Genomic DNA, 20,430 nt, shown 5'->3' with positions numbered 1-20,430 from the left:
AACTTAAAATCAGTCCTATACATAATTGATCCGCACCAAGGTAGGTCATCTCTAATTCTAAATGTAAGTTTTCATTTTCTTTTAATTGTTTTGATTTTTTAAACACTATTTCTCCATATAAAAAATCAATTATAGGAAATTTGTTACATTCACACAAATTAATATTTTAAGTTACCACTCTCAAATAATACTCTCCAAATATTTTACTCACATTTGTACACCATGTAACAAAAAGAAAATAAAATATAGAATTAGAACAATGTTATATCCTTTTATAGACATAGGGTTTTTGTGACTCTATCTAAGTTGGACATGATCTTTCAAAAAACCATCACTTTTATTGTGTTATTAATTTATTTTTAATGTTTCATAGATGATTAATTCTTGAAATTTAATGTATCTATAATTTATATTTAACCTTTCCTAGATGTTACCTAATATCTCCTAGATGTATTCTCAAAATCTAATGCAATGTAAAATATATACACATACACCAATACAAGATCATGACCTGCTTCATTTATTTACTTGCTCTTAACATACATCTATAAGAATACACACATATAAATGACTTCAACGTTGGAAGATCCACCATATGGAGCTTCCTTTGAACTAAACAAAACTGGTTGTAGTATTAGTATAGGCAACGGCAGACCCAAAATTTATGTCAAACGCGTGCACTTTTAAGGTATATCTAATGTCGGTAGTCAAAATAAGTGATTTTAGCACTTATAAAAAAGAAAAATGATTCCAGATATTTGAGATCTTTCTCTTTGAATAAGATAAGTCGCTCAATGTGTTTTTAGTCGAAATGTCATCGTTCCGAAGGGTTTTTATTGTTGATTTTGAGAAAATTTTAAGTTTTTTGATTTTCGGGTTGATATTCATTGTATTTCTGATATCTTGAATCGCCCTTCAGAGTTTAGTATATCCATTTTTAATAAGTTAAAAAATCTACTTAGAAAAATATGTTAAATGGGTACACAAGACCTGTTGTGGCCTTCTTTAATCCGGCTTGAATATAGGCATGGGTTTTTTTATATTACAACAACTTTTTAAAATTGATCGGTTTTTATACATTAAAAAGGAAATAAAAAAAATAGATAAAGGTTTATAGTTTCAGTTTGTTGATTGGCAAATATTTTTGATATTAAATTTAGGATTTTGAAGTTTTTCATCATAAATCACCTATCATTCTTATATTAAAGACATACATTAGAATCTGTTATATACATAAAACAAAAATATTTTGGAACATTTGCAGATGTCATCGGTTCGAGTCTTACAAGTAATTGATGGTTGTTTTTCAAGACCCATAAGATTAATCAAGGTGTATGTAAACTGACTCAAACACTTATGGTTAGTCAAAAAAACAAATATCTTTATTTCATCCAATGTTAAAAAAAAATTTGATTGATACCATCTCCAACAAGTATACTGTATTTTCTTTCATTTGGAGATTTATTTATTTGCTTTCCTTTTTTCTCTATTGTGAAAAAGAGTTAAAACAAACTTTTTTTAAATTCTAACAATACTATAACCGCTAGAGATGCTTTAAATGTAATGGCTATGACTCAAGTTTAATAAAGATGTCAAACTCCAAAAGTCAAAAAATTGGTGTTACTTGTAAAAAAAAGACACGTATATTACATGTACGTGTCATTTAAATAGTTAATATTATCTGGTTGGAGTCAATTAGATTTTTAAAACCCATCTGGGTTTAAATATCATATCATATGGATTTTTAAAAATGAATGATAATTGGAAAATAGTAACATGTTGGTTGGTTGATTGAAGTTGTAATTAGTGACAGGCTTTCAAACACATTTGTTTAGTGGCCCAAAAGCTTGGTAAGTGAAACTAAAAAAGAATATTCGCATGTGAACACCTCTTTTAATCATCATCAACTAATTACTACACCAATTTAACAAGTCCTTATTAAACCATTAATTTAAGATTAATTATTTTCAAATTTCATAAATATTTCTTTCCATACACATCCACAATCAAATTTCGTAAACACCCTTAATAAAATTTTGTACTCACCAACTTCAAGTTAAGAAATAAGAATCAAGATTCTTGAGCAATAAACTCAAATGGGTTGAGGTTCTTATAAGAACTATATAGTCTTTATAATGTTGGTTCTTGAAAAAAAAAAACTACACTTTTTTACTTATAAAAACTTTGTATCGATGATACTCTCTCCAATGATAATTTTTATAAAACAAATTACATTGTAAAAATATGTGTTAGAGATGCAATGATTGATTATACTCAATATTTCATAAATGTTTCTATCAAATGTCAATGAAAAAAAAGGAATCCATGATTCATTTCATATCATAACCATAGATTGATGGAAAGCAAATGTCAAATTTATAGAAAATTTTGACAAATCACTCCCTCCCCCCCCCCCCCCCCCCCCCCCCCCCCAAAATTCTAAATGCAAAAAAAAAAGAATGATATATATGTTTTAGGATTTTAATAATCACTTATTTAAATCATTTAATAAAAAATTAGATCTTATAATGAACCATGATCAATACAATCTCTACAGGGGCATTTTTGTAATTCAGTACACATACACATGTTGTATATGTGTATTTATATATAGTACCTGATCTCCACCCTTTTAATCATCTTCCCACCTCTCCTCTGTGTTTCAATGGCTGTAAGAATGTCTTGTTTGGCTCATGCTCATCATAACCCTAACCCTAACCCTAATCCAACCCCATCATCCACTTCTAAAAGGATCTTCATGCTTTCAACAACACAAAACCCATCTTCTCACATCAGATCCAACATCAAACTCCAAAAGGTTATTTTTATTTTAATTAAATTACATGTATGCATGAGAAGGGAACAAACTATTTATTTATAAAAACCGTGAGTACAAGCATGGATAAAATCTAGTATTCATATTATTTTTGGACAGGTGTTTGAAGATAAATCGAGCGGTATAGTATGTTACAGAGATGATAAAGGGGAGATAACATGTGAAGGATATGATGAAGGTCCTAGGCTTCATCGTCATCAACACTTGGGCAGCTTTTCTTGGAATCAAAGGTAGCTCTGTTTGGCGTTTATATGATTTTATGAAGCCTGGTTTGATTTAATTATTTATTGACATGTATGTATGTATGTATGTTTCAGAGATGGAGAAGCCATTGTTCATCTTCTTAAAACAAGTCTGCTTCTAGTTATGGATGGTGGTGGTAATTGAAGTCAACTACCCCATGGATGACTTGATGTATATACTTGTTTAATTTCTTTTCATTTCGTATTGATGCTTTTGATCCGTTCATGGAATTCATTGGGTTTCATACATTACTCAAAGTCAAACCCGGCTTCACACCGCAATTTCACATATTAAGTTTGTATGAGTTATTAGGTTTATGTATATATATTGTTATTGTGTATGAAACTAATCTCATGGGTTTAACAACACATTTCCCACTTTTGAGCTTCTTTTTTGTTGTTTATTCCAATCAATTAACTATTCACCAATCAGAGATAGTTTTTTAAAAGTAATTAATAATAATGATTTGATTTAGATTGGGTTGGTTTGGTTTGGTTTGGTTTGGTTTGGTTTGGCACTAATTAGATCAAAAAGTAGTAAGAGAGGAAGAATATACCAAAATAATTATGACGTTAAATTGATGTTTCAATTAAAAGACCGTAAAAAAAGGTAACGTCTGAAATATGTTTGATTAAATTATATTTAACATTGAAATCTTTTTTTAAACCACACACTAGAAAACCCAATGTTTTTTTAGAGCTTTATAAGTTGTTTTTACCCGTTGTTTCAACGAACTATATTTGACCATATGCTAAAAACCCTTTTACATTAAAAGAAAACATAAAATTTATATAAAATCATTCAAAATACATAATTTTATTTTCAATATAAGAACTAAGAGAAGACTTAATTCAAGACTTCGTTAAGATGACTAAAAAATTGAACATTTTTTCTCCAAGGCCCACACCCAACCAACTTGGGGGCTTCTACTAAGTTTTTATTTATAAAAAAATATATTAATTGTAGCTATATATTTGTGAAAAATATACAGACAGTATTGATGGTCGTGGCTCTGACTTCCGTAGATACCCAACCTGATCAAGACAAGAATTCCCCACATTATTTTCTCGGGGTCCAATGATGGTGATACATCATCTCTACTCAAACGAAAATGGAGATGGGGGTGAGGATGGTATTCACCACCCTGCATCCCGGTCGCAATATATCATATATAATATCAGTCAATGTTATATTCCATACTTCACTGTTTTGCATAATTTATCAAGTATCACCTTTTCGACTACTTACCCATCACTATTTTTTGTTATTTATTTAAATTTTAAACACACACAAAAAGATTTATCAAATTTCATGGTTGTATTGATGTCGTTCACATTTACACTTAATGAGTTGTTCTCATATGGTGTTACATTCGAGTACCATGTACTTTATGTGTCAGATACTCGACTACATAGACATGCATGGACATAACAGTTATGCGAATATTAACCTAACAAATACGTAGACTGTTAGATAGTTTCCGTTGCCCATTCCGATTTTGTTGTTGGCCTTCCCCATGTAATGTGATATTTACTACCTTATTGTGAAATTAATAACCACCTACCTCATTGATTTTTCATGAAAATTAATGCCTTGATTACATTAAATATAACAATTATAATTAAATTTATCGTTAATAATAAATAAAAACCAAAAAAACAAGTTTTTATATTTTTATACATTTTGACTATCAAATGTATTATATATTTTATGTAACACTCTCAAATCCTCAAAGAACGACCAATTTTAATTTTTTTAATAACACAACAAATAAAGAAAAAAACCTTTTCTATTAATCAATACTATAATTACCTCAAGTATCAAATCTAAAACCAACATCAATAAAAGATATAATCAAGCTTTATATAAAGTCTAAGTTAAGGTTAGGTGTTACTATGACCGAATAAATTAATGTCGTCATCTCCAAATGTGAAAGACATCAACGATAAACTAAATCATTTCCGTGCAACTATCTAGCACCCATTTCATCACGGCCTTGTTAATACCATTCCCCAACGAACCTGATGCACATGCCAATAAAGAAAAAAAAAGTTAGAATTAACGCCTAGTAAAACAGTTTTTATCATAATCATAAAACGACAAAACCAAAATATTGTCATTTAAATCATAATTTTGCAAATGAAATACATTTACTGTAAAAGCAACATCTCTCTAGAAACCCACCATTTTCTTGATGAAAGTTCATTAATCAAAATACTCACACGATTAAGAATAAAACCATAAAACATTAAAAACGGGAAACAAAGTTTTAATCAAGTTTTGTAAACAATTAACTCATGCTTACCCTTGAAAATGCATAAAAACATGAGAAGACTGGGGAATCCAATTTACCATTTTGTTGTGACGGAACACATAAATAAGTCACAAACCAATGTCGTATAAACACCGCTTACAATTGAACAAGCATTGACATCAATCTGGTCCAGTAAATTACATAATAATCAAATGTTTATTTTCAAGTTACATTAAGAAATAAATTGTAAATTACATAATAATCAATCACATAATTAATTAATATTACTAAAATAATTTATACAAATTCATAAAATATTATATATTTTTCTTAATATTTCTTTCTCCCATTTTAAAGAAAGAAAGAAAGTTTTGGAGAATGAAAAATCCCCAAAATTGGTGATGCTCTCAACTTAAAGGCATCAGAATCTGATCAGCCGTGACCGTGAGGGTGACTGGAATCCGAGTTCCGGGTGATTTTGGTAAAACGGACATGTGGTGGAGATCTGCTTCTTTCATTCTTGACAAGAACGATTCATTCCTTCGGGACGACTCTGAGACTCGTCTTCTCTCTCCACCACCCTCCTCCTCCATGGCCCAAACCCTAGACCCTAACCTTACCATATCCCCTTACTACCAAACAAGAGCCGCTCACCATGGAGTCGTCACCAGCGATTGGCTTGCTCAGGCCCACGCTGCTGCCGGCCGTGACACCGCTACCCCATCGTCTGAGCCTGAGGCTTCACTCAACTCCATCGGTTCTGATAATTCCTTCAGCGTCATTGACGAGTTTAATAATTGGAGGAAACAACCCGATTTGGCAGAAGCTGTGGCCGCTATTAGGGCTTTGGCTTCTGTTATTAGGTCTAGCCAGGCCACTACTATGATGGAGCTCCAAAATGAACTAAAGACGGCTTCGGATTCTCTTAAGGTATGCGTTCCTTGTCTAAGAAGCATCCAATTATACTTGTCTTTGCTGAATTGCTCTGTAGGTTTTTATTTGGTGATTTGTAGTTACATTTGCATGTATCGATGTCAATATAGATCCCTTAATAGTTAAGCCTTTCTGCAGAGATATAAGAAAACTACAGAAACAATAATAAACTAAGTTTCCAGCATAGATCCATTCAAGTAGGAGCTCTAAGTCAAGCAGAATAGTGAGCTTAACAAGCATGAGGAGCGGCAATGGCATCAGCTTCTCCTCAAGAAGGGCAGGTGTAAGGCATAGAAAACGTTCAGGCGCTTTGTTATATCTAAAGATAGGATGTTCTAAACCCTCAATAGCAGTGTGAATGAAAACCTTCACACCCAGATGGGCTGATCAGATAACAACAAAACAAACATGTTAATTGTACAAGTGCTGCCTCTAAACTAGATGGAAAGATTGGGTACTAAATGAGGATTATTTGAAGCCATCAACTCGACAATTGGAAGTTGAAGAGTTCATGAAACAAACCAAGTTGAAGATCTGCTTGCCTTAATCCTGCCTAACTGGATTAGGGCATGCCGTTTCTTTTAATTTTTGGCTGGGTATAATTGTATGTTATAGTATCTAAGTAAATGTGTTAGCATGTGTTTAGGGGTAGGCCAGGGCTTAGAGTTTTGCTGAACAAACTCATATTTCTATTTAGCAAAATAGCCAAACTAAATTATGCAGACCAGTACCAAGGAAAGCTGGAGCTTTAACTAGCACGACTACTTTTGAAAGAGAAAATATTCAATACAACAGTTGTGTCATGTCATCTTGTTGTTATGGTACAACTAACCAATCCAGTTTGCTAAGAAAGGCAGCATGGCACTTTCTCATACACACGAAACAAAAGGCAGAGTTCTCGTCGTGTCCTTTTCAGCAAATTTGATTGCTTTCTTGTTACAATATGAGCATGATGACATCATACAAACATTGTATTAACCAATTTCATTGTTAATGCTTGGTTCTCCTCGGTTTTTTGTTCCTTCTATTAATGGTCATCTCATTAATTTATCCTAGATATCACCTAAATCTCTCTTTCAGTATATTAGATGGAGAAGGATTGGTGCGAGTATAGCACACACTTCTATGTACTATGACACTTTTTCCTCATATGTCTCTGTTTTTTGCTTGTGTTTTGCAAGCTGGGGGTCTTCACAGGAACAACCTCTCTAGTCTCTTCCCTTGCGGGCATGCATGCATATTAGCCCCCCCCCCCCTTCCGACCCTAACCTCTGTGTGGGATATACCGGATTCATTTAGTTTAAGGATTGGCATGAGCGTGAACCATTAATTTTTCAAACTACATGCTTGTGTACTCTGGGTCATATTTGTTATATTCGGAACTGTGTACCCTGGGTTCTTACCCCATTAAAGAGAATAGCTTTGACATATCTTTTGTATTTCCAGTCATGGGATATGACGTCCATTTCATTGACGGCTGGATGTGATCTTTTTATGCGCTACGTGACTAGAACTTCAGCTGTGGAATATGAGGATTTCGATTCAGCCAAGTCACGCTTCCTTGAACGTGCAGAGAAGTTTGGAGAGATTTCTTACAAGGCATGTGAACTTTCTTCGAACATTTTTATGCATCTTGAGTACTTTACACAGCCAAGCTTTACTTTTGCAGGCTAGGAAAATCATTGCAATGCTAGGTCAAGACTTTATTTTCGATGGCTGTACAATTCTGGTCCATGGTTTCTCTAGAGTTGTGCTGGAACTCTTGAAGACTGCAGCTGAAAACAGGAAACACTTTCGAGTTCTTTGCACAGGTCTGTGTGGCTTTTATCTTCCTTTAGTTTCTTGAAAGTCGATGCCTTACAAAGTTGCAAACTTTTTAACCGAAAGAAGTTTTAAGTTTACCTGCAGAGGGACGGCCAGACAGGACAGGGTTAAGATTGTCGAATGAGCTTGCAAAACTTGATGTTCCTGTGAAACTGTTGATAGATTCGGCTGTGGCTTACAGTATGGATGAAATAGACATGGTATTTGTTGGGGCGGATGGAGTGGTTGAAAGTGGAGGTATAATTAACATGATGGGAACATACCAGATCTCATTGGTGGCTAAAAGCATGGACAAGCCTGTTTACGTTGCTGCCGAGAGCTATAAGGTATGGTAAAGTAGCCAAGAGAATCTTTAATCAAGTAATGTTATTTCTTAATTAAGCTTTAATGTGGGTTTTCAGTTTGCTCGTCTGTATCCATTGAATCAGAAGGACATGGTGCCGGCTTTACGACCGATTGATTTCGGGGTGCCGATACCGTCGAAGGTTGAAGTGGAAACATCTGCAAGGGATTACACCCCGCCTCAATATCTTACCTTGCTTTTTACTGATTTGGGTGTGTTGACACCATCAGTTGTAAGTGATGAGCTCATCCAGTTATACTTGTAGTGACTTGTGATCATAATAATAATGAAACAGATGATGGGAACGAGTGAGCTTTGGGGTGATGAATCTTGTAATTAATCCAATCTCCTGGGTTTGGTTGGGTTGGGTTAGTTTAGTTTTATTGGATTCTTAATTGTTATCTAAGAATCCACAGATAATATTAAAGTTGAATATTCAATTATGGTCGACAGATTTTAATTGAATCGGAGGACTTCATATACACCGTCCATTCGATAATTTGACTACTTGTGAAATATCTTCCATGTTTTTTTTAGCAATCAAACTATAGAACTTGTATATTATAATTGAAGTTACAAATCCTTTTTATTATGGGGGTGATTTCATAGTTCTTTTTATAAGCAATGTTCATTAATGAACAAAAGATTTAAGTTACTTTTTCTGTCTAAAATACATGTTAATATTTTTATTAATGTTTGTGTTATAGTAAGTGTCTATTTTCAAAAATAGATAACTAAACAAGTGTTTGATTAGATTACATGTATTACTATTAACTAATAGTTAATAGGAATGAAGATTAAAAAAAAACCTTTTTGATTTTATGTAACATAATAGACACATTCCTCATAAGTCGAATTTCAATTTCAGATTAAAATATGGAGAAATGAAAGTTCATATTCATTTTCATTCCTGCATAAATATTTAGAAGTTAATAAAAAATAGATACATTAGTTAAAGATAAAATTATCATATGATTAACAAGAAATTGTAATAATTGATGTCCAGTGTCGTTCCAAAGGTTTTTTATGTCATGTGCGAAGATGCTAAAAAATGCCCCCATGCCTATTTTTTAATCAAATGAACCAACGAAAGATACGATTTTACTAAAGGGCTTGGAACCTAATCAAGCGAGGCAGTTCAATCCTAAGCCGAATTTTATTAATTAAAATGAAAAATACAAAAGAGGCATAAAAAATAAACCCCAAATTACAAAATATAAATATATCACCTAAAATGATGTCTTAGTGCACTTCTTGAAGCAAAAATATCGATTACTTTTTCATATTCAACATTCGCTAAAAATTTACTTTCAATACTCAAAATTCCTAATCCCTTTAGCGTTTCTTGACTCATGGTAGACCGCAAATATTACTTCAATAACTTTAGCTTTGAAAAACTTCTTTCAGCAGATGCTACCGTGACATGTATAGTCAGCAAAAAATCTATATGCAAAAAACAGATCTGGAAGCATATCCATCTTATTTGCAAACTCCAAAATCTCAATTGCATGTCCATGGCTTTTTTCATTTCTATGTTTTCGATGGTAACATTTCCTGCAAAATTTGCAATTCTATAAATAAATACTTTCCATCAATATCACAAGAATCGCTATTTGGTAATGCAACTTCAAAATTCATACAACAATTTTTCAATTCATCATCATTTAAATAAACTAACATTGACCCATCAAACAAGAAACCAAAAATCGATTCAAAATTTTTCATTTGCTCAAATCTAGTCTTTAATTAAGATAGAGCCATATCAACCAAAACAATAAAATAATCAGTTCTAAATTATTCTTGAGCAGATTGTTGTTCTCTTTCCGTATTTGGAATCTTATCAAACTGTTTTTTTTCTTTCTAAAATAAGAATGTTTTATAGGAAACTTAGGCATAATCCCAATTTTATTTGCAATATGTTTAGCTTCAATAACGACATAAGTAAGTCCAATCTCCCTATATTTCTCAAAATAACAAACCAATATCTCTAAATTATTGACCGCAACATCATGTAGCATATTTTTAGATTGTATTTTTTTGCTAATCAAATTGATTATATATAAAGTTTCATGTCAAATAGCCAAAATGACAATAAATTCAAAACTTGAAAGTTCACCATTTACCAACAATTCAACATCTTCACATAATTTTCCATCATTGCTCAACAAAGCTTTGAGAATTGAAAAAAATACAAATGCAATCGATTGTATCTAGATTTGGAGGATTGAAATTTGAGAAACGATGAAGGATTGATATTTGAGAGTTTAATCGACAAACGTGTATTCGAGTATATATAGTCGGACAGTCGGCAATGCATCGACTGATCATCAAGATCGATCCATCGTCCCATGAACAGTCGTTAGACTTGTTACCATTAATCGTCTTCCTCTGGAACTAGAACGTCATCATCAAAAATCGAAAAAGTCGAACACTCAAAGAACAATAGAAATCGTCAATTTCAAATCGCCAAAGTCAATCGTCTTGTGAATTGTGATGCGTCTATCCTATCGTCACCGATTCAAGTCATTGGGTTTGTTATTAACAAGGCTAGTCAGTTGGAACTTTGTTTATAATTAAATCTCAAGTATCAAATTATTAAACCCCCAAATCCAAATACTACATAAAATTTTGATGCCTCTTTAGGCTTTGATGCCTTGTACAGTAGTACGGGCTACACGTGCCCAAGGCCGGGCCTGTTGATGTCTCAAAATAAATATCCCAAGTGAAAAAGACATACAATTCTAAATACGTGTAATTATTACAATTTGTTAATAAAAAAACAATGTTACTCTTAATAATAATAATAATAATAATAATAAATATTTGTTTTAAATTTTAAAACAAAATAAAAAAAATAAGTAACATATACCTCCGATTTATCGTGGAATAGGTTTTTTTTTTCTTTCTAAAATATAAAAATAATCCATAAATGAGTAATGGAATGAAGCTCTGGTATATAAAACAGAAATAAGCCATCCCTGCGGTTTGGCAAGGAAGAAGCGAAACCGGTTTTACGAGTTGCAAAAAATGGTGGAAAATTATGCTTCCACAAACCAAAAAGCATCTTCCCACCAGCTAAAACAAAAGAAGACGATGGGTTTAGTAAAGTAACTGCAGTTGCCATGGCCAAGACCAGACTTATTCTCTTCCAGCAACCAACATGACCCAGAACTATTCGAATGATCCAATGCAATGATGCTGCCGTTTTCCATTAAACCTGCTTTCTGGGTGTTCATGATCATCATCAACCATATAAACGATTGAAATTAATCTGTAATCTACATGTCCATCTTCTCATTAGTTTTGATTCTTAGATCGGTATTTTTGAATCCGAAACTGTTGTTTAAATCCTCTCAATCTGTTTTAGTATTTTTGTTTTTATGTTTTTGGGTTTTGAAGTTTGACCTGGTGTGATGATTGGATAAATGTAATGTAATTGTCACTGCACCAAAGCCTGACAGCGGCTCCTATTTAGACAAAGTAAGAATTATTTTATTTAATTTTTTTCTTTGATGTTTGTTGTTTTGATTAAAACGGTGTATGGAAGGGAAGGAATGGAATGGATAGAGAGGGTTTTTATAGTCTCATAGAAAGATGTAGAGATTCTTTACTAGACACGATTTTTTTTCTCTTTTTCTATTAATTCCAAATTTTAATTTGGGTGGGTGAGGGTTGATTTTTTAAGGACTAGGGTTTCCATTCTTTACTTTACTCATCTATTTGGGAGCCCCTTTCGCGATTTGGAGTTCAAGAACATCTTTAGGGCTACGATTCGACGATCTTTCTTCAAATCTCCATCTGGGTTTTCGATTTCTTCAAATCTCTCATCTGGGTCGGTCAGTTTTTTAAATTTCTCATCGCTTCTCCCTTGATTTCGTGGTAATTTTTTTTACACATAGTGACGAATTGGATTTTGTTCTTCTGTAGAAACTTTATTACCCACCATCATTCTTGGAGGGTTCATGTATACAAGATGTTTCATGCTCAAGGAACTACAAAACACACCTGTTGCATGCTTGCAGTTTTATGTGGAAGAAATTCCAATAATAAGGATGATTATGATGTTCAAGGCACTGGCCTGAGATTCCCGTTTCCAGAGATCACTTCTTCTGGACGTCTAGAGGTACATATTGTGCTCTAATTCATACGTCCTCTTTGTCCTTCCCTGCTTTAAAGCTAATTTCTTCTACTTTAACTTCCCTAATGTAGGTTCAAACTTTAAACAGTCCTACCATTGATGAATTCCGTAAGGTTCTGGATTCTGTACAGCCAAATATTGTATATTTGCAAGGAGAAAGGCTTCCAAATGATGATGTTGGATCTCTTGCGTGGGAAGGTGCAGAAGACTTAACGGGGGTCTTTGGTTCCTCTTTGCCCACAACTGTATGTGACTTGAAATCATGAACCCATTTATTACAGAATGTGCATATATGGTATTTTGTAGTTAAGGTCATCTTTCTAGCTCCTGTATTTCCTGTAATTTTGTGCTTTTTCTTTCTCCACTTTGAGTAGAAAAGACAAGGATGTTGACATATATATGTTATTATGTTATATTGATATATGTGCATTAGTTATCCATTATATTCATTAGTACATTGCATGACAGATCAAGAAAGGTCTAATATGGAAAAGATATTCCAAGCTTTCTTTACTTATCATTCATATGCCGCCCATTGCTATTCATAGTGTTGGTACATTGCTCCTGGGGTGCTCTATTAGTCTTCTATACATAAGTTCCAGTTGAAAGCTTTGTCTTTCTTATAATTGCAATGAGATGAAGGGATTGGTCGCTCTTCTTTTCTCATTGTGCTAGTTTAGATTCTTGTCTATAAGGTTGGATTTCAGGCGGATTTGATTTCTGTTGCTGCTTTGATTGATCTGTTCTTTATTCTGGACTGGAGTGTTGTCAGAGAAGGAGCTAGGATCAACAATTAGATGATGGGATTTATGGGGTATATAACCCCTTAAAGAAAACATAGGAAAAAGAAGCATAGTGGTCGTCTCATAGCGAGAATGAGTTAGCTATTGGTAGGACCTATCTCCACTTCATTACACGATTATACTAGAGTCTTTGAAGTGTCATTAATCACCGGTACAAAAAAATGTAATAGAAGAAAAAAGATTACAAGGCAAAGTGTGGGGAAGTAATTTGAAGGAGTTTGCAGCTATTTAAGCTGTAGTCAAATGTGCATCTAACATTCATCGTGTGATTGAACTTCTTGAAATAATAAATAATAAGTGTGTTAGAGGTTCGTTTGATGATCATAATAACTTTTGGTTACATTGATAAAGTGAGTTCATGACCTATGGTATTCCTGTTAATTCTGGAAGGTCTCTTGAATTGCTTTCATGAAAGCCTTGCTCACTTGTTAAAGCCAAACTGTTTGAAAAGGATAACCACCAATTGCTTATATAAAAAGTTGCAAGTCGTGACCCCCAGTCCCTAAGCTCGCTAAGGCTTCTGACTTCATGTCCTCTATGCTACAAGGATTACGTGTAAGCTTAGAGAAAAGCTTGTAAAATTGCTATTCTACTTATAGGGATTATCGGCAAGACTATTTTTAGACTGTCAAAAGCTTGTGGGCTAGGCCGCAGTGCATATACCAAGTGCTTTATATACAAATGTTCTACCTTTCTTCTTTGTAGTTAATTTAACCAACTAAATTTGGTGGTCAGTGGATGTACCTATCTACTTTGCTGTTACTTTGACTCTTTTGTTCTAAAATTAATGGTTTTTCATTGCCCAAAAATGTATTTTATGTGACATTCAGTTGTGAATCTTAACAATCAATGTGTTCATGTTTTCTAAAAAGGATGAAATTACAATTCATATTTTACTCACCCTAGAGAAGTTGGGAGTAAATGATGCCTGCTAAGAGCAACACTAGATATATGTGTTTTGTCTTTTCTCGTCTTTCTGGTAACATTCTCTGTCTATGGTTATGTAGATATATTTGGAATTTCCAGATGGTGAAAAAGTCGCAGAGGAACTGCATTCGAAGGTAAGGGAGAGTGTATAAACGAATAAAATCCCTTGACAAACTCTTTCATTTCTTTCTTTGTCAAATGGTAGCCTGAAAGTTGTTGATGTATACATTCATCTGTACAGGGGGTTCCTTATGTGATATATTGGAAGAACGCATTTTCGTGTTATACAGCTTGCCACTTTCGACATGCACTATTTTCTGTGGTGCAGAGGTAGATTATAAAACTTAATGTTATTATTCCATCTTTCTATCATGACAAGACACTTCAATTTTTGTAACATGAAGACGTGGTTTGATTTTGTATGAATAAGTATTAGTTGGCCCATAACAAAATTGTTGCTCTGACTTAAATGGTGGCGAGCCGCTTAAAAGAATGTCGTTGAACTCCGCTGTTCTTGTCTGCTTCAGCATGTTGCTAAATGCTTTTCCTGTTGTTCTTGCTTTCTTGAATTGCAGTTCCTCTAGCCATACTTGGGATGCTTTCCAGCTTGCACATTCATCCTACAGGCTATACTGTGTACGGAACAACCATGTGCTCCATGGTAATCCTGAGCAAGATAATAGCAAGTTGGGTCCATGTCTTCTTGGAGATCCACCCAAGATCAATGTTCCCCCGCCTGAGGCAGGTGGCGAAGATGACGAAGAAAAATATCCCGATGATCTTCCTGCAATTAAGATCTATGACGATGATGTAAACGTGAGGTTTCTTGTTTGTGGATCTGCATGCATGTTGGTAGGTTCAGGTTCAACTTTGTGCTTATTTTTCTAGTCAAAATTAGTATTCTTTGATATTTCCATGTATTCTTTATGTGGCCTAGTTTTCTCATGCACTATGTCTCTTCAGGATGCTTCTTTATTGGAACCATTGGAAGATGGGCTTAATGCTCTTTTGAGTATTGAAGTAAGTATGCTGAAATAGCTTATTTCACTTAGCCTTGTGTTGTACAAAACAAGTTACAAAATAGCCGTTTAAGAATGTTTTTGTTCAAAAACAATCTTGTCATTCAATGTAAGAACTTGTTGTTACGGATTAGAACACAAAATAAAGTCCCTACAATCGTTGTTTGTTATTCTTAATCCTAAGCTATGTTACTTTAATTAAATTGAGACTAATGCTATTTACATATGTTTTTATTTTTTATATTCAGATGCGTGGGAGTAAACTTCACAATCGAGTTAGGTGTGTATCAGCTAAGTTTGTTCTCTTTTCTGGACTCATGATATTTATGCATGCATAATTAATTTTGCTCTAAGCTACAAATGTTCGAGTTTTGGCCATTGCTTTATTAGGGTTTGCTAAATTCGCCGATTATGTGGGGATGTTAGAAAGATGTTTTCTGATATGTCACTTAGGGGAAGTTTGGTTAGTTTTCCATTAAGTCATGCACGAATAAAGTTGTCTGTGTGGATTAATCTGTCTATATAGATTGGGAAGTTTTTCTTTTGGGCGGGTTTTTTCATAGATGGAATTAGCATGTTTTATAATTGGGAGGGCAAGTTTGGAAAACAGTTGGCTTTCTGCATAAAGCTCCCCCCTAGAAGCTTAGTGAATAAGTCACTTAATACATCATTAAGCCACTACTGAACAGTCGTGTATAGCTGACCGAATAAGCTGTGAGTCCCATTAAGCTCATTAAGCTGCTAACGAACAAGCTTTTTACCTTTTTCTTTAGTGAGCTTCATCATCAAATTGTTGCTTGTGTGTGTATTGTGCTTTTGGTGGATGTTTTTGGGGATTTGATTTCTCTAAAATGCATGATTATGTCATGCAGTGCGCTCCCTCCACCTCTCCAGGCGGGGACATTTTCTCGAGGTGTTGTGACCATGCGATGTGATATCTCAACTTGTAGCTCTGCGTACATCTCACTTCTGGTCTCTGGCAGTGCACAAACGTGCTTTGATGATCAGGTGCTCCTGCTAACGATCATATTAATATCTCTGTTGTTTATTCTTGTGATTTCTTGAAATATCTTTTGTGGTTTCTGTAACTTAAGGTGTTTTGGCCTTGCTTGTTTTCAGCTTTTGGAGAATCATATTAAAAGTGAAGTCATTGAAAAAACTCAATTAGTTCAAGCAGTATCAACTCCTGATGAAAACAAGCTGTCTTCATCTGAGCCTCGAGGATCTGTTTCTATAGCTTGTGGGGCAACTGTGTGTGAAGTTTCCATGAAGGTCCCTTTGTGGGCTTCACAGGTTCATTGTCTTTTCTCTTTTAACTTATGCTGTATTCATCTGTTTCATTTTCTCTTAAATTCCTTCATGAAAGTGGTTACCTTCTTGTTTTACACTATATATAACGGGTTTTTCCCTTTTCTGTCAGGTTTTGAGGCAGCTAGCACCAGATGTTACTTACCGTAGCTTAGTTGTGCTTGGTGTTGCCAGTGTTCAGGGGCTGGCCGTGGCTTCATTCGAGAAAGATGACGCAGACCGATTGCTTTTCTTCTGTAAACGACTAGAAAACAATATCCATTCAAACATCATCGATTCTCCCGTTCCCACGTGGATGAGACAACCTTTTCCAAGTAGAAAAAGGTCCATCACGAACCAAGAAATGGGTCCTGGTGTTCGTAATAATGGTTTGGTTTCTGGACATCGTTCTGGTGTAAAACAAGAGGCCCAAGAACACAAGGTAATGGAATCGGCCAATGGGTATGTAGTAGTTAGGCAGAAACCAAAAGTTGCTGCATTGAGGCCAATTCCACACATCCGTCACCAGAAAATGCTACCTTTTGCTGGGATTTCAGAGGCAAATGGACATGAGTTTGGAGGACAAGTGAAGACACACATTTTATCTATGCCTTCAGGCAAGCACAATGGTGGTGGGTCGGCTCCCGTGACTCATCGCAAATCGTTAGCAAGCTCGTATCAAGCAAAACAGCTAATCTCGTTAAACCCGCTTCCTTTGAAGAAACATGGTTGCGATAGAAGTCCAATACATGTTTGTTCTGAGGTTAGTCACATTGACCATATGATACCTCGAGTTTATATGAAGTTACGTGCTGCATGGTAAAGTTTGTACAACATTGTAATGAACCAATTACTAAAATCGGGTAGTGTTTTAGAATGCATTCCTTGAGGGTCAGATTAGGGCAAAAATGAAAAACTGAGGAACATCTTGGTAACCGTTCATCTGGACTGTATGCACATGTGTATACAGGTTATTTGTAAGCAATTTGTATGGTATGCACATGTGCATAACATGCACACATGCATAAAAGCCAAGAAACAGCTTCAATCACTTGTATGCACATGTGCGTACCGTCAAGATGAATGGTTACGAGGGTGTTCCTTAGCTTTTCATTTTTTTGGGGGTTTTCCCATGAACCTCCCTCGCATTCTGGAATTCCCAGTTTGAATTGAAAGGGTAGATAATTTGTTGTAATGTTTCAGGAGGAGTTTCTGAAGGACGTGATGCAATTTTTGATCCTTCGAGGGCATAATCGTCTGATTCCTCAAGGTGGGCTTGCTGAGTTTCCTGATGCAATACTGAATGCAAAGCGTTTGGACCTTTATAACTTGTACAGGGAGGTGAGTACTGAAATTAAATCTATCAAAGTATCTTTCTCCAACATAGAAAAAGGTAGTTTACCCTTTTGTTGTCCTGTTTTAGGTGGTTTCAAGAGGCGGGTTTCATGTTGGCAACGGAATCAATTGGAAAGGGCAAGTTTTCTCAAAGATGCGTAACCACACAGTTACCAATAGAATGACAGTAAGCCCCTCGCTCCATGACTGTTGGATCTGATGAAAGAAATGATTGATTTTGATTTTATGAATATGTTAATTGATAGGGTGTTGGAAATACACTAAAGAGACACTATGAAACCTATCTTTTGGAATACGAATTGGCCCATGATGACGTAGACGGGGAGTGCTGCTTATTGTGTCACAGGTAACCAAACTATATTTCCTTCCCTTTGCTAGTGTACATATGGTTGGTTGGGCGGTTTCTGAGCGTGTGCTTTATGTGAAACAAACAGTAGCGCAGCAGGGGATTGGGTAAACTGTGGGATATGTGGGGAATGGGCGCATTTTGGTTGTGACAGAAGACAAGGTCTTGGTGCCTTTAAGGTAAGCAAGCATGCAAACTCCATTCCGTATAAGATGATTAGAAAGAAAGAAAGAAAGATGATAAAATAGTAATTGTTGCAGGATTATGCAAAGACAGATGGATTAGAGTACATATGTCCTCAATGCAGTATCTCTAACTTCAAGAAAAAACTGCCAAAAACCACAACAACAAATGGGTATTCTTGAAATGCATTCTTACTTACTTACTTACTACCACATTTGGCTTCTTTTTGTTTTCTTTTTAGCCTATGTTGTTAGTTTTCTTCATCATCTTCTTCTTCTTTAGTGTTTACCCCTCATTCCAAATGGGTGAGTGAGGAGGATGGGAAAAAGGGGGGGTATTTGTGTAATATATGTATATTTTTGGGCATACTTGCCATTTTGTAGTGTCTTGTTTTCAATGGTTATACATCCCTGCCACCTGGCCTCCTTTTGACTTGCTACTACAAAAACATGTTAGCAATTCACATGCAAAAAGCCATAATATTTGGCAAAATAGGGAGCTGTTTACCAAAGGTAAATGGTTATGGTGTGAGTATGACAAGAATCGAGAATTGGTATGAGGTGAGTAAAGTTTTAGGTATACACTTGACATGCATATTTATTTTGGAGAAAAGGCAAGTAAAATTGGAATACAATGTTGAGATGAGTTATGATCAAGTGTTTAAAGAAGCAATGAATGTGTAATAATACAAACTTATGATGAAGCAATAGGAGTTGAGTTGGGTCATAATCAATCATGAACATGGGAGTATAGATTAAAAATCTGTTTTTATTTTAGGATGGGTAGGGTAGGGACTGAAGAGAAAAATAAAAAGATGGTAAGTTTATTTTGAAGCAGAGCCCTCCCTCAATAATGACATTACACAGACACGGCTTTGTTTTACTTTTTAGATTACAAGACCTGATTTCCCACCTACAAACGTGTTGTACGTAATCTGGAGTGGACCCTCACTTTCTTGGCCTTAACCTTCCTTCCAAAAACCTTTTCAATTACCCATCATTCTTTTACTTCTATCTACCTAATAATATCTATCCTCTTTTACCATTTTAATTTTAATATATATTTTATGTATTTAAAGTTTCAATATTAAACTTTTTTCAAACAATTATCGGAGATGGTCTTTCAATTTTTTTTTTTAGTTTTCCTCCAAGTCTTCCCTATTCTCTCTCTCTCTCTCTCTCTCTCTCTATATATATATATATATATATATATATATATATGGGTAAACCATTCATTCAAAGTGAAAAGAAAACTTGGGAGGGACAATGAATGATGAAGAGTTTAGTTGTAAAGGCATTTATTTTGAATTGCAAATGTGACTTTTTCAAACATTATCATTTCAATTAATAACTTTCACATAAAGGCGAACATAAGATTGTTCTTTTTATATAAATAAGTTGAAAATGAAAGACCTTAAAAACATACTAATTAATTCTTATGTAAATAATTGCTAATTAAAGATAAAGCTGACGTAGGCTTTAATATTTTTAAACAATGATTGATGATATAATTATATTTATTTATACTTGCAAAATATGAGATATTTGTGGGTAAAAATAATTATAAAAAGAAAAAAACGTGAGTTAGTAGCACACGTGACTCCCTCCTTTGGCTTCATACAATTTTATTCGTATTTTTCCATCCACACTTGACTCCTTTTTCTTCTCCCAACCCAACACATTAGTCATGCTTATGGACACTTCAACTAGTTTCAAAACATGGGCATAATGATCTCCAAGTATTATTAGCCAAAATTATAAATATTCTTGTTCCTTTATTAAAATATTCATCTGAAGTAGAATCAAATGTAGTACCAAAATATGCAAGGTATCATAACAAAATAGATATCAAATTCAAATTCATATATCAAAACATATTGGCGATAGCTTGTTGCTAAATTTGTAAACATCAACACACATACAATAATAATCCAAACTA

General features: G+C 34.3%; 3 protein-coding genes across 4 annotated transcripts; all 3 read left to right on the top strand.

Annotated features, from left to right (window-relative positions):
• The first annotated feature begins 2,659 nt into the window (after nt 1-2,659).
• LOC112510454 lies at nt 2,660-3,332 on the top strand. The gene is made up of 3 exons (XM_025115875.1): nt 2,660-2,818; nt 2,936-3,066; nt 3,154-3,332. The coding sequence occupies exons 1-3, from the start codon at nt 2,666-2,668 to the stop codon at nt 3,221-3,223; spliced, it is 354 nt and encodes a 117-aa protein (XP_024971643.1). The 5' UTR covers nt 2,660-2,665; the 3' UTR covers nt 3,224-3,332.
• Nucleotides 3,333-5,738: 2,406 nt separating this feature from the next.
• LOC112509564 (translation initiation factor eIF-2B subunit alpha-like) lies at nt 5,739-8,914 on the top strand. The gene is made up of 5 exons (XM_025114570.1): nt 5,739-6,263; nt 7,713-7,865; nt 7,936-8,077; nt 8,175-8,416; nt 8,492-8,914. Exons 1-5 carry the CDS (start codon nt 5,826-5,828, stop codon nt 8,696-8,698), a joined length of 1,182 nt encoding a protein of 393 aa, XP_024970338.1. The 5' UTR covers nt 5,739-5,825; the 3' UTR covers nt 8,699-8,914.
• A 3,153-nt stretch (nt 8,915-12,067) lies between these two features.
• Nucleotides 12,068-18,924, top strand: LOC112510221 (AT-rich interactive domain-containing protein 4). Of its 2 annotated transcripts, none has more exons than XM_025115560.1 (16): nt 12,068-12,265; nt 12,361-12,556; nt 12,643-12,816; nt 14,382-14,435; nt 14,543-14,631; nt 14,877-15,153; nt 15,265-15,321; nt 15,569-15,600; nt 16,193-16,328; nt 16,440-16,613; nt 16,741-17,370; nt 17,811-17,948; nt 18,031-18,129; nt 18,209-18,309; nt 18,398-18,488; nt 18,570-18,924. In XM_025115560.1, exons 2-16 carry the CDS (start codon nt 12,407-12,409, stop codon nt 18,672-18,674), a joined length of 2,307 nt encoding a protein of 768 aa, XP_024971328.1. In that variant the 5' UTR covers nt 12,068-12,265; nt 12,361-12,406; the 3' UTR covers nt 18,675-18,924. The 2 variants fall into 2 exon arrangements, with proteins under 2 accessions (XP_024971328.1, XP_024971327.1); XM_025115559.1 differs by having other exon boundaries at nt 12,068-12,269.
• Nucleotides 18,925-20,430: the final 1,506 nt, after the last annotated feature.

This window comes from Cynara cardunculus, assembly GCF_001531365.2.
Source record: "Cynara cardunculus var. scolymus isolate 2C chromosome LG 3, CcrdV1, whole genome shotgun sequence".
In the NCBI taxonomy this organism is placed as follows: domain Eukaryota; kingdom Viridiplantae; phylum Streptophyta; class Magnoliopsida; order Asterales; family Asteraceae; genus Cynara; species Cynara cardunculus.
This window is presented reverse-complemented; position numbering and strand designations above follow the sequence as displayed.

Excerpts from the sequence above, each read along its gene's own strand:
- LOC112510221 (XM_025115560.1), top strand. The coding sequence starts at position 12,407 with ATGTTTCATGCTCAAGGAACTACAAAACACACCTGTTGCATGCTTGCA. Across the intron at positions 14,436-14,542 it reads CAGAGGAACTGCATTCGAAG|GGGGTTCCTTATGTGATATA; the intron begins GTAAGGGAGAGT and ends TCATCTGTACAG. Across the intron at positions 17,949-18,030 it reads TTTATAACTTGTACAGGGAG|GTGGTTTCAAGAGGCGGGTT; the intron begins GTGAGTACTGAA and ends GTCCTGTTTTAG.
- LOC112509564 (XM_025114570.1), top strand. The coding sequence starts at position 5,826 with ATGTGGTGGAGATCTGCTTCTTTCATTCTTGACAAGAACGATTCATTC. Across the intron at positions 7,866-7,935 it reads TTGGAGAGATTTCTTACAAG|GCTAGGAAAATCATTGCAAT; the intron begins GCATGTGAACTT and ends TTACTTTTGCAG. Across the intron at positions 8,417-8,491 it reads TTGCTGCCGAGAGCTATAAG|TTTGCTCGTCTGTATCCATT; the intron begins GTATGGTAAAGT and ends GTGGGTTTTCAG.
- LOC112510454 (XM_025115875.1), top strand. The coding sequence starts at position 2,666 with ATGGCTGTAAGAATGTCTTGTTTGGCTCATGCTCATCATAACCCTAAC. Across the intron at positions 2,819-2,935 it reads CCAACATCAAACTCCAAAAG|GTGTTTGAAGATAAATCGAG; the intron begins GTTATTTTTATT and ends ATTTTTGGACAG. Across the intron at positions 3,067-3,153 it reads AGCTTTTCTTGGAATCAAAG|AGATGGAGAAGCCATTGTTC; the intron begins GTAGCTCTGTTT and ends TGTATGTTTCAG.